The following is a 12773-nucleotide window of genomic DNA, read 5'->3' as shown; positions in this document are numbered from 1 at the left end:
GAGTGGGTGCAAGCTGTGGCAATGCCACTCCAACAGATGGGGAGAGGGTGTACCCCAATACCAGCTCACCCCTACATCTTGCACTATAACCCAAATCAAGGGAGGCCAACTCCAGTCCTCAAGGGCCACCAAACAGGCTACGGTTCAGCACACCCCTGCTTCAGCACAGCTGGCTCAGTTGAAGCAGGGATATTATCCTGAAAACCTTGGCTTGTTGGGAGGCCCTTGCGAACTGGAATGGGCCTACATGAACGAGTAGCACTACCAGACTACAACCCCCCACTACCTCATTTGAGCCACACTTGAGTGCCGGGTGAAAGTTTATTTATTAAAAAAAAACAGCTCAGCGCAGAGATGCCCACGAAATAAAAAATAAAAATGAACACGCCACGTTATCCTCGCTCAGCGCCGCAGGGTCCGATGCTCGGCACCGCAGGGTCCGATGCCCGGCCAGTGAGGGGGTTAACATGCAAAACAAAAAACATGTAATGGGGCGGGGTTCAGCCTGGGACCTTCCAAAGACAATGCCACTGGGACATCACATGAGGTGGGCGGAGGGCAGGCCGGGGGGAGGGCAAAAGCCCAACCATGGGCACAGTTCTGAGGGCGACACTCCAGGCTCTTACTCCCGGGAACTGGAGCGAGACCTGGAGCTGGAAGCGGACGCGCCCCGGGGAGTGGGGGACGGGGACTTCTCCTTGTCGGCGGGAGGCAGTAGAGGGGACTTGGAGCGGGATCTGGATGGGACGTCTCCCTTGCCGTTCTCCTTGGGGGAGCGAGACCCGGAGCGGCTGCGGGTTCTCTGTTTCTCGTTGGACCGGCTGCGGGACCGGTCGCGCTTCTCGTTGGACCGGCCGCGTTTCTCGTTGGACCGGCTGCGTGACCGGTCGCGCTTCTCGTTGGACCGGCTGCGGGACCGGTCGCGTTTCTCGTTGGACCGGCTGCGGGACCGGTCGCGTTTCCCCGTTGAGCGGCTGCGGGATCGCTCGCGTTTCTCGTTGGAGCGGCTGCGGGACCGCTCGCGTTTCACCTCGGACCTGCTCCGGGTGATCTCCCCGTTTCTCGTTGGAGTGGCTGCGGGACCTGTCCCGTTTCCCCTCTGAGCGACTGCGGGTGACCTCCCGTTTCTCGTTGGAGCGGCTGCGGGGACCGCTCGCGTTTCACCTCCCGTTTCTCGTTGGAGCGGCTGCGGGACCGCTCGCGTTTCACCTCCCGTTTCTCATTGGAGCGGCTGCGGGACCGCTCGCGTTTCACCTCCCGTTTCTCGTTGGAGCGGCTGCGGGTTCTCTCCCGTCCCGCCTTCGAGCGGCTGCGGGAGTCCCGCTTCTCGATGGAACGGCTGCGGGATCGGGACCCGCGCTCTGACTTCGGCTTGCTCTTCGATCGGGACGTCCTCACCTTTGAGCGGGAACGGGAACGGTCCGGGGTTCTGGACCTGGATTTTGACCTACAAGATCAAACAGGACAGGTTACTAAAACTGGCATTCGACAGAATAAAAGGTTGCTGTTGACATTCAAACAATGCACAGAAAGAAGCCTTAGGCCGAGTCCATGGTGACTTCAGCCGTACGGAGCTGCGCGGAGGCTGAGGGAAAGCGGGCGCTTTCCCTGGTTTTAGTCCGCACGCCATCCGGGGACATGTCTGGGGCGGGCCAGTGACGTCACGGAGCTGGTTCGCCCCTCATTGGGCGAACCGCTCACGTGACCGACCCATCGCTCTCCTCAGCCAGCGCGCAAACTAAAAAAAAAATTTAAGAGCTTCGCCTCAGCTAAAGCCGCTTATTGCGGCTGCAGGGGCTCACTGACAAGCGTCAGCGCGGGTCAGCGGATAAGCACCGACCACGGACTCAGCCTTATGGGAAATACCCCAGAAATACACAGAATTTTAATTCTGGTTCGTAGACGAAGAAAAGCCCTTGACTAAATATTCCCACGGCATCCTGTCGCTTGTCTTACTCCATATATATTGTGAAATAAGTGATAAAAGGCGCAAACAACTATAAATAATAACAATTGTGAATAAATCTATGAAATGTGATGTATGATGATTAAAGTCCAACCACCCAGCTCAAACCTCACTGGTGGGACCTGTTTCGCGGGTTCCAAAGATTCAAGTATTTTTCTCAAACATCCAGGGGGAGCATGAGGGGAAAGAAATACAAATTTAAGTGCAGACGTTTCTATAAAGTAGAATGATATTGTCTTGGCTCGTATAAATGTGTTACTCACAAGATGTATGAGTTAATCAGGCAATTGGCAAATTGGGTTGCCACCCATCTGTGATCTGGACCCCCCTTGTTAGAGATACCGTCAGCAGGATGATGAATATATAATAGAGAGAAAACTACATAGTGCGATCAAAAAGGTACAACTTTATAATTTAAAAAAACGGGTCAATAAAATGCGCACTTACAATGTGCCAGTAAAAATCATGCATGTATCTCACAAATGGAGAAAATAGAAGCTCCCCGAACTGCTCACCGCCTCCCTCGGGTGTTTGGCTGGCTCTCTCTCACGGATCTGTATGCCGGTTCAGAGCCTCCCTCACGGCGCCCGTCCAGGAAGATGATGTCACGGCTGCAGAGTTGGTCAGCTACGGGTCGCGTTTGAGTCCAAAATTGGTACACTCTACGCGTTTCGCCCAGCTTGCTGTAGCTGTTGTCGGCTTCGTCACTCCTGACGAAGATCTGTGAGAGAAAGCCAGCCAAACACCTGAGGGAGGCGGTGAGCAGTTCGGGGAGCTTCTATTTTCTCCATTTGTGAGATACATGCATGATTTTTACTGGCACATTGTAAGTGCGCATTTTATTGACCCGTTTTTTTAAATTATAAAGTTGTACCTTTTTGATCGCACTATGTAGTTTTCTCTCTATTATATATTCATCATCCTGCTGACGGTATCTCTAACAAGGGGGGTCCAGATCACAGATGGGTGGCAACCCAATTTGCCAATTGCCTGATTAACTCATACATCTTGTGAGTAACACATTTATACGAGCCAAGACAATATCATTCTACTTTATAGAAACGTCTGCACTTAAATTTGTATTTCTTTCCCCTCATGCTCCCCCTGGATGTTTGAGAAAAATGCTTGTCTTACTCCAGGCATTTAAGAACTCGCAAAAATAGGGGGTTTGTGCAGAAAACCTTAATGAAAATAAAGGTTTTTGCTTTAGGGACATTACTTTGAGGTCACATAACCAGCCCAGCCCTGCGATAGCGGGAGACACCCGTGATACCGGCTGTTGACCAGGCACTTTCAGATGGCGCCCTTCAGACGTACCGGGAGTGCCTCTTAGCAGGGGAGCGAGTGTGACTCCTCTTGGCGGGGGAACGTGAACGAGTCTTCTTGGCGGCAGAGCGAGATCGGCTCCTGGACCGGCTGTGACTGCTCCTGCTGCGGGATCGCCTCCTGCTACGAGAGCGGGACCTGCGGTGGTGAGAGAGGACATCGGTAACCAGAGCCGGGACCTCAACCCGGCCAGTCCCCTATTCCCCCCCCCTCCCATTCAAAAGCCGGCCGTCAGACTGGACAAGTTCTCTTTAATAAGATTATATAAAACTGTGTCCGAGACAAATCCCCAAGATCGCTTTATTCTTTCCCTTTGTAATAAACACCACGGTCCCCCAACTCCAACAGCACACCCAACATCTCACGCGTGGCTTGGACTTTCACGTTGTAACTACAAGAGCAGCCCGTGAACGTGACACGCCTCTCGCCGGCCATTACCTGGATCTGCTGCCGGAGTAGGACCGGCGGTTCCGGCTCTTGTTCTCCACCAGCCGGATCTTCCTGCCGTTGATCTCCGTGCCGTCCAGCTTCTCCATGGCCCGCTTCATGTCGGAGTGAGATCTGAACTCTATCACCCCCTCGTTGGTGCGCTCCTTGTGGGCGTCCGCGTAGGTAACCTCGCCCGCCTGCCGCATAAAGTCCTGGAGGAGGAGACGGGATCGTTACCCCACTGGGGTGCAAGGGTTTATTCCGCGGCTGGGATTACCCACCGTAATACAGCGACCGGCAGCCGGTGAGTAACGGGGCAGATTGTACAAATCTCGTGATTCAAAAACCCATTTGGTATCGCTAGCTTCCCATTTTTGTCTATGTTGTATAAAACTTGGTCATAATTAGGATTTCTGAGTGTTGCTGAAACGGTACGTGGCAGAGGCTCAGGAGTGTGGAACGCGAGAGGCGTTACACAGGGAAATCGGTATCACAAGAGCATCGTTAGAAAGTAGGAATGTGTGTAGGATAATAAAGTTTGCCTTGAGAGATAAGGAACACTGTTAATCCTGCAGATTGGAACAGTTAGCTGAGCCTGGAATAAGGCAGGTTTGTCAGAACAGAGAGTGGTAGTATGAGTAGGTCTCACAAGCATTTCTGGCAGATTAAAATACAGGGAAACGCCGTTATACTATGAATGGCTAAAAAGACAGCAAGACAATATATGTTTGATCTATTAATAGCCATGTACAATCCGGTTGAGAAAGGAGTAAGCGCCACATATAGCTGGTTATAAGAAGGGTATAAAGATGCCAGCTTTGGAAATGTATAGTCAGAATCATCATCACCAAGATGAAGGATTCCCCGGTCACCCGCCCACCGTGCGGTAATAACGATTCCCCAGTCACCCGCCCACCGTGCGGTAATAACGATTCCCCAGTCACCCGCCCACCGTGCGGTAATAACGATTCCCCAGTCACCCGCCCACCGTGCGGTAATAACGATTCCCCAGTCACCCGCTCACCGTACGGTAATAACGATTCCCCAGTCACACGCCCGCCGTACGGTAATAACGATTCCCCGGTCACACGCCCGCCGTACGGTAATAACGATTCCCCATTCACACGCCCGCCGTACGGTAATAACGATTCCCCAGTCACACGCCCGCCGTACGGTAATAACGATTCCCCAGTCACACGCCCGCCGTACGGTAATAACGATTCCCCAGTCACCCGCCCACCGTACGGTAATAACGATTCCCCAGTCACACGCCCGCCGTACGGTAATAACGATTCCCCAGTCACACGCCCGCCGTACGGTAATAACGATTCCCCAGTCACACGCCCGCCGTACGGTAATAACGATTCCCCAGTCACACGCCCGCCGTACGGTAATAACGATTCCCCGGTCACACACCCGCCGTACGGTAATAACGATTCCCCAGTCACCCGCTCACCGTACGGTAATAACGATTCCCCAGTCACACACCCGCCGTACGGTAATAACGATTCCCCAGTCACACGCCCGCCGTACGGTAATAACGATTCCCCGGTCACACGCCCGCCGTACGGTAATAACGATTCCCCGGTCACACGCCCGCCGTACGGTAATAACGATTCCCCGGTCACACGCCCGCCGTACGGTAATAACGATTCCCCGGTCACCCGCCCGCCGTACGGTAATAACGATTCCCCGGTCACCCGCCCGCCGTACGGTAATAACGATTCCCCGGTCACCCGCCCGCCGTACGGTAATAACGATTCCCCGGTCACACGCCCGCCGTACGGTAATAACGATTCCCCGGTCACACGCCCGCCGTACGGTAATAACGATTCCCCGGTCACACGCCCGCCGTACGGTAATAACGATTCCACGGTCACACGCCCGCCGTACGGTAATAACGATTCCCCGGTCACACGCCCGCCGTGCGGTAATAACGATTCCCCGGTCACACGCCTGCCGTACGGTAATAACGATTCCCCGGTCACACGCCCGCCGTTCGGTAATAACGATTCCCCAGTCACACGCCCGCCGTACGGTAATAACGATTCCCCAGTCACACGCCCGCCGTACGGTAATAACGATTCCCCGGTCACACGCCCGCCGTACGGTAATAACGATTCCCCGGTCACATGCCCGCCGTACGGTAATAACGATTCCCCAGTCACACACCCGCCGTACGGTAACAACGATTCCCCGGTCACACGCCCGCCGTACGGTAACAACGATTCCCCGGTCACACGCCCGCCGTACGGTAACAACGATTCCCCGGTCACACGCCCGCCGTACGGTAACACCGATTCCCCGGTCACTCACCTTCAGGTCCTGCCAGCTGCAGCGACTGGAGAGGTTCTGCACGGTCAGCCTGAACTCCGTGCGCACGGGCGGGCCATACTTATCACGGCCAGACCGCTGACTCCTGTATCCACCTTTATTGCACATAGAAAGGCGCGTCAGCGCTGGCGCCCACGCCGCAACCAACAAAAATAACACGTTTCTGGGAGGGCTTTTTTTTTGTTTTGTTTAAATAAAATAAACGTGTACAGGTGCGAGTCTTACATAAACCTCCTTTTCAAGCTGCGATTCTGGCGAGTGTCGCGGACGCCGTGCTACTGACGCTGCTCAGGAAGTGACTGCTTGTTTAGGAAATGGACTCCGCCAAACCTTTTAGGCTATAGGATTTCAGAGAGCGGCGTATTGGACGGAAAGACAGGACAAAAGGCTAGCTCGTTACATGCATGTCCACGTCGCGTGTTACACGCGGCGCCAGTCACTTTCATTACATTATGGCAGGAGGTATAACAGAGGGTTTTGCTCTGGCTACACACGCAAGGTAAGTCACCTAATTCGGATTAAAACCAGTTTTTGGGCTTAACCCGTGGAATCCTCACCATCACCCTGCGTCTAATGGCAAAAGGCGGCTGTCATCATGGCTTCCGGTAAGGTCAGCCAAAGGGTCATAGGGCAAGGGTCACACAATGTTTGGAAAGGCCAACCAGGAAAGGCGGTCATCTTAGCCCTCACTGGACTCAGCCCCCACTGGTCTCTTTCAAATTGAAACATCAAGGGCGCGTTAACAATTTTTAGGAATTCAACATGCAAAAAGGTTAAAAATATACACGTTAACACAATGACATCACGTTAGCAAAACCACCCCTCCCCCCCACAGCAGGACCTCCCCTCCCCCCCACAAACTAATACTCCCCCGTCACCCCCCCAGCTGCTTTGAGGCACCCAGGAAGGGTGGGTTAAGTTAACCCTTTGTTTGCTCGCGGGGGGGGGGGGGGGGGGGGGGGAGATCAGTAGCACATTACTGCAGACTCCTCTGGCAACGATGGGTTAAAGAACCAGCCCCAGGAAAGCGATGTAACAGGAGCAGGAAAGTTTATATTGGAGCGGGGCTCATTCAAAGCAGCAATACGAAGCCTCTTTCCGTATTTGTATATGTAAAGCGTGTGACTGTGTATACGGCTATATTCCAACCTAAGCTGCAATTGTTGGGTGCTCCTATTTTAAATCCGTCAAAATACTCATTGTTTGCCCAACAATGGCTGCCCTTCAGTTTATCAATCCTTCAGTCAGTAACTCAGCAGCTACAATGTATCCTTAGGCTGGTCTTAGGCCACGTCCATAGAAGGACAAGCCGCGCAGACGCTCCGCGCTGAGCCCCGGCATCCTCAATGAGGATGCCTTGAGAGGGGGCTCACGCGAGCGTCCGCAGGCGTGCTGAGGAGCTGGATTTTTCAGCCGACAGCCAAGCTGTTTTTTCAGCGCGCTGCCGGCTGAAAACATCCAATCAGCGCGAAGCAGCGTCAACGTCACAGCGCCGTGACGCCGGTGCGTCGCGGGCGTTTGGCCCAGCGACGTCACTGCCCCGCCTACCGATCGCGCCCGCACGTGCATGAAATCGCACAGGCTCCAGCAGGCGAGCGTCAGCGCTGTTCAGCACAGCTCCCATCTCTATGGACGCAGCCTTACACTCCGTGCTTGTGCTCGCGAGCAGGCAACAGAAACAAATGGCAGACTCCTTATGAGGCCGCCCCTATTGCCCGCGCACACGACTGAGCGCGAACGCATTTTCAGAAGACAAAGATTTGTCCTTTGACGCGGCGGCCGCGCGCGCTGGCCACGTCACAGCAGAAGTTAAGCCAATGAGGGAGAACCAGCCGCGACGTCATGGCCGCACCCCCGGTCGCCTGAACATCGTTTCCCCAGGAGAGTTTACAGATCGCTTGTGCTAGAGGCGGGCGGCACGGCACACACGTGCACTCTCGCAAGCAACGTGTACAACCAAGGCCTTATACTACTACGGTAACATTATCTATTGCTACAGTTTGCAGCTCAAACTGCTGGGAACATTGGCAACAAATGATCTCAAACAGGAAAGCGTTACAAAGATCTTGCACGGCTGGGGAGGTGGCTAAACCTCGGATTTAGTACAGGCACGCGACGGAGCGCATGATGTCACGCGCGCCTGTACTAGAAGCGATCCGTGGCCTGTAGGATTGCGCGATAGGGGCGTGCCCGTGACATCACGTGAGCAGATTGCACTCATTGGCTGAACCACGCACATCTCATCCGGCCGCCGTGCAGCAAAAAAAATAAAATAAATTGGCCCGCGAAGTATCGGCCGCACCGTCGCTCGTGCGCAATGACCACCTGCACCTCCTTCCGTCCTTTGATTTCCGGCGCTCATTATATGGACGCGGGCATGGAAATCAGAGGACGCTCAGTATATTAACCTCATTGAACACGGGACTAAGAGTTGAATAAAAATTAAATAAAGACGTCACAGAACCGATTTACTAAAGAAACACGAGATGACGCGTTTTGCTGCTTCAAATGGCCCCAGACCCGGGATCACGCCACCGCGCTATATAACCCGGAAGGAGCGTGTGGTTTTGCAGATTGGGGGATGTAACAGCAGCTCCCGCACTAGCTCTGTAACCCCCCCCCCCCCCCCCATCCCACTCCCCTCTTACACATGGGGAGGAAGCAGGGGGTCTGAGCTGAAACGCGTTAATTTCAGCACCGGGGACCCCCTGGATGCTGAGGTACATACCTGTAGACGAGCCACTGCCGCTGTCCCCTCCTGTGGAAACAAAGACACGGATTAAATCTCTGGGCATTACACAGGCAACAGGAAGCTGCAACATCACCAGCGACCCCGGAATAAACCCCTCTTGGTGAGTGCAAGTACCAGTGCGCTAACCCCCGGGGAGCTCACACCAACATGCTCAGCACTGGCACCCCACATGTTAAAATATAATATGGAGACGAGCGCCGTTTCCTTGTTCCGCAGAGAGCGACAGAAAACCTAAACACAGCAGAGAAAGCAGTATCCGTGGGCGCTCTCTGCTTGGTGTTTCCGACGCCCAGGATACCCAGCCGGTGTATGGATTCACCCCTTGTCTAGACCCCCAGAATTTCCCCTCACGTCAGGGGCCCGCCCCATGTATCTATCTCCCTTCCACTCACCGGCCCCCTTTGTAATTCCCTTCCCCTCCCGATTTTGCGCCTTGTTCCAACTCTTCCCTCTAATAGGCTTCCCTCTCAGGCATGGGGAGGGGCTGGAGGTTTAACACACCCCTGTAATTAGTTTTGTGGGGGCCCCACCAGTCTGTGGCTGCCCACCCGGAGCGCGACACGATGCCTAATGGGACAATGCTTACTGCGACTCCCATAGCTGTATCCTTCCCGGTCACGGCGCGGCCCTCTGGCGTGTTCCACGATCACGCGCTCCCCGCACAGGTCTTTGCCGTTTAGCTCGTACACGGCGTCGTCAGCGTCCCTGGAGTCCTCAAACTCCACGAATCCGTAGCTGCAAGGGAAGGCGCACAGTGGGGGGAGTCAGCGAGGACCCCTAGAAACAGGCCCACCTCCCCAGCGACCCCCTCGTGCCGGCGGAGACCAGCACTGCTCTCACCTCCCAGGGACCACACCAGGTATAACAACCTATATGCCCACAGGCCGATCTCCCCAGCGCAGAAATTACAACAGCGGTGCGCAAACTGGGGAAGCAAGATTTTTTTGGGGGGGGGCACAGGCGGTTGCAGAGGTCCGCACTCTACCCCCAGGCATTCAAATTAAATGCCGGGGGACCCCGCGAGGGCTCTGCAACCTCTACTTAACGGGATTCTGCCGGCTTCAGCACGCATGACCATGGCAACGCAACATCAAATGACGACGCTGGGTCACGTGACATCATGGTTGCTACAGTAACGCAATGTCAAATGACGTCGCGGGTCACACGACCCCACGACGTCGAGGGGGGCGGCCAGAGACGGTAAGGCGGGGGGGGGGGGGGGGGGGGGGCACCTCTGCATAAGACTACATGACTCCCCGAAAGAAATGTGCCATACAATAGCAGAGAAATGGCACAGACCCAAACGATCCTCAGGAGTTATTCGGTGCCCATGTAAAACCATGGAGCTGCTAAGGCCCCCTGTCGCCGCTGGCTCTGATTAGGACCCTTCCAGCAGTGACTGGATATACTGCCCACAGGGCGTTGCGTTATTAGTGAGGCGCCCGCATACCCCGTGTCACAGCGTGGGGTGGGGACAGTAACGTTGCACGACGAGCACGGGGAGGCGGTCCCTGTGCTCAGGAGCTCACACTCTGATCATCTTTTAATGTGATATTAAAGTCGCTGCTCCCATCGGGCAGCTCACCCTGTACCGGGGCCAGGACAAGCCCAGTGTCGCCAGGGGTGTGCGTCTTGATATACGCGCGACATGTTTGGGAAGAGCCCAGTGTCGGCAAGTCTGTCGTGACATATGATGCGTTCCCTTTCTATTCTTCATGTCAAGACGAGAATAAAGGGAACACGCCATATGTATGTCACAGCACATACAGTGTTTAAGGTCAGACTGTTTGCCCGTCGCCAGGTAAAGAGACATGTCCTGCGAGATTACATATGGAGCAAGATTTCTAGATGGACATGGCGTGACTATCCGACTCCTGCAGCCACCACTGCAAAGGCCAGCACTCCCCCATGTCACGCGCGACCTCACAGGCACGCAGACCTCAAGGGAGGCGGGATACCGTTCACAGGCGCCGCCTCGCAAACGCCAATCACATGGAGGGGGGGGGGACCACTTCACGGGCCAGCACGCCAATCACATGGAGGGGGGGGGGCCACTTCACAGGCCAGCACGCCATTCACATGGAGGATGGGGGGGGAGAGAGACCACTTCACAGGCCAGCACGCCAATCACATGGAGGGGGACCACTTCACAGGCCAGCACGCCAATCACATGGAGGGGGACCACTTCACAGGCCAGCACGCCATTCACATGGGAGGGGTGGGGGGAGAACCACTTCACAGGCCAGCACGCCATTCACATGGAGGGAGGGGGGGGGAACCACTTCACAGGCCAGCACGCCATTCACATGGAGGATGGGGGGGGACCACATCACAGGCCAGCACGCCATTCACATGGAGGATGGGGGGGGACCACATCACAGGCCAGCACGCCATTCACATGGAGGGAGGGAGGGGGGGGGAACCACTTCACAGGCCAGCACGCCATTCACATGGAGGGAGGGGACCACATCACAGGCCAGCACGCCATTCACATGGAGGGAGGGGACCACATCACAGGCCAGCACGCCATTCACATGGGAGGGAAACCACTTCACAGGCCAGCACGCCAATCACATGGGAGGGAAACCACTTCAGAGGCCAGCACGCCAATCACATGGAGGGAGGAATGGGGGAGAACCACTTCACAGGCCAGCACGCCATTCACATGGAGGGGGACGGGGACCACTTCACAGGCCATTCACATGGAGGGGGGACCACAACTTCACAGGCCAGCACGCACTACACGAGGCCTGCAAACCACTTCAGAGGCCAGCCCAGCATCCCCTTAAAACGTCCCCTGTGCCACTTCAGACTATCAAACCCGAAAGGAGGTAAACAAAGGCCCCCCACCGCAGGTCACGTGGGAGGCCGCCATTTTGTCTCCTGTTCCCGCCACGCTGCACGAGGGGGGAGAGAAGGAATACGGGGGGTCCCAGCACCCCCGGCATGTCGCGGAAATAAACAAAATGGCGGCGTCGCGGTGACGTCACCAGCAATCAGGGATTATCACCCCCGGGCTACAATATAATCAGGGGGGCGATGTAAATCTCCCAGCGAGTGCGGATAGGCCGCATACACCCGGCCCCTCTCCTCCTACCCCCAGGGCCTCACCTCTCCTTCCCCCAGGGGCCTCTCCTGCACATCCCCTCCGGGCCCCTCTCCTGCACATCCCCTCCGGGCCCCTCTCCTCCTCCGCTCACCCGTTCTTCAGATCCACCTCCAGCATCTTGCCGTAACCCCCGAAGAAGCGCTGGATGTCCTTCTCCCGGACGTGGTAGCTGAGCCTCCCGATGTACACGCGTGGCATGATGATGGTTTGTGGGGGAGAAGTGCTCTGCTCGGTGGCTGCGGCCTAGTGACGGCACAAAGGCGGGAGGGGGCTCTTATATACAGAGGGGCGGAGCCAGGGAAGAAGGCGGGACCTCAAGCGCAGCACGCGCCTAGGTCACGCCTACCCCCCCCCAAAGTCAGAGCAGTGCGCATGCGCGGAGGGCCAGTGTACGTGCCACCCATGAAACGCACGACGGTGAGGCGTTCCGTGACGTCACTTCCGCATCCGCCACCAGCAACATGGCGCTCTCCGACAACATGGCGTTGTTCTTCCTGATGGACAACACATATTTGAAAACGTTGATATTTTGTGAACGCGGAACAAACATCCTGGAAAGGAATCTCCAGCGTGAAACGCTGGGGGAATTTGCCACTTTGTACCCCGAACTTCGGAAGCATGATCGGAAATTCTTCGAGTACATGCGAATGCGGAAACCCACGTTTGATTACATTTTGGGCCGTATTAAGGACAAGATAAACCCTATCGAGACGAATTTTGGCCGCACCATTCGTGCGGAAGAAAGGCTCATGCTCACTCTGAGGTTAGTTGGGCTGCTATTGATATCATAATAACCCTGAGCCATTTAATATCCCTGTCGGTGAATGCGGGGATGGGGTTTCCCGTGTTTGTATTTT

General features: G+C 55.5%; 1 protein-coding gene across 1 annotated transcript; it reads right to left on the bottom strand.

Annotated features, from left to right (window-relative positions):
* Positions 1 to 307: 307 nt before the first annotated feature.
* On the bottom strand, positions 308 to 12377 carry SRSF6 (serine and arginine rich splicing factor 6). The gene is given in 9 exon segments (XM_075571883.1): positions 308 to 1054; positions 1056 to 1146; positions 1148 to 1447; positions 3284 to 3430; positions 3731 to 3933; positions 6038 to 6150; positions 8784 to 8813; positions 9394 to 9542; positions 12008 to 12377. Coding segments are annotated over 9 exon segments (1572 nt in total). The 5' UTR covers positions 12115 to 12377; the 3' UTR covers positions 308 to 622.
* Between the last annotated feature and the right edge of the window lie 396 nt (positions 12378 to 12773).

This window comes from Ascaphus truei, chromosome 15, assembly GCF_040206685.1.
Source record: "Ascaphus truei isolate aAscTru1 chromosome 15, aAscTru1.hap1, whole genome shotgun sequence".
Classification (NCBI taxonomy): Eukaryota; Metazoa; Chordata; class Amphibia; order Anura; family Ascaphidae; genus Ascaphus; species Ascaphus truei.
The sequence above is the reverse complement of the archived record's forward strand: the minus strand, read 5'-3'. Positions and strand labels throughout refer to the sequence as shown.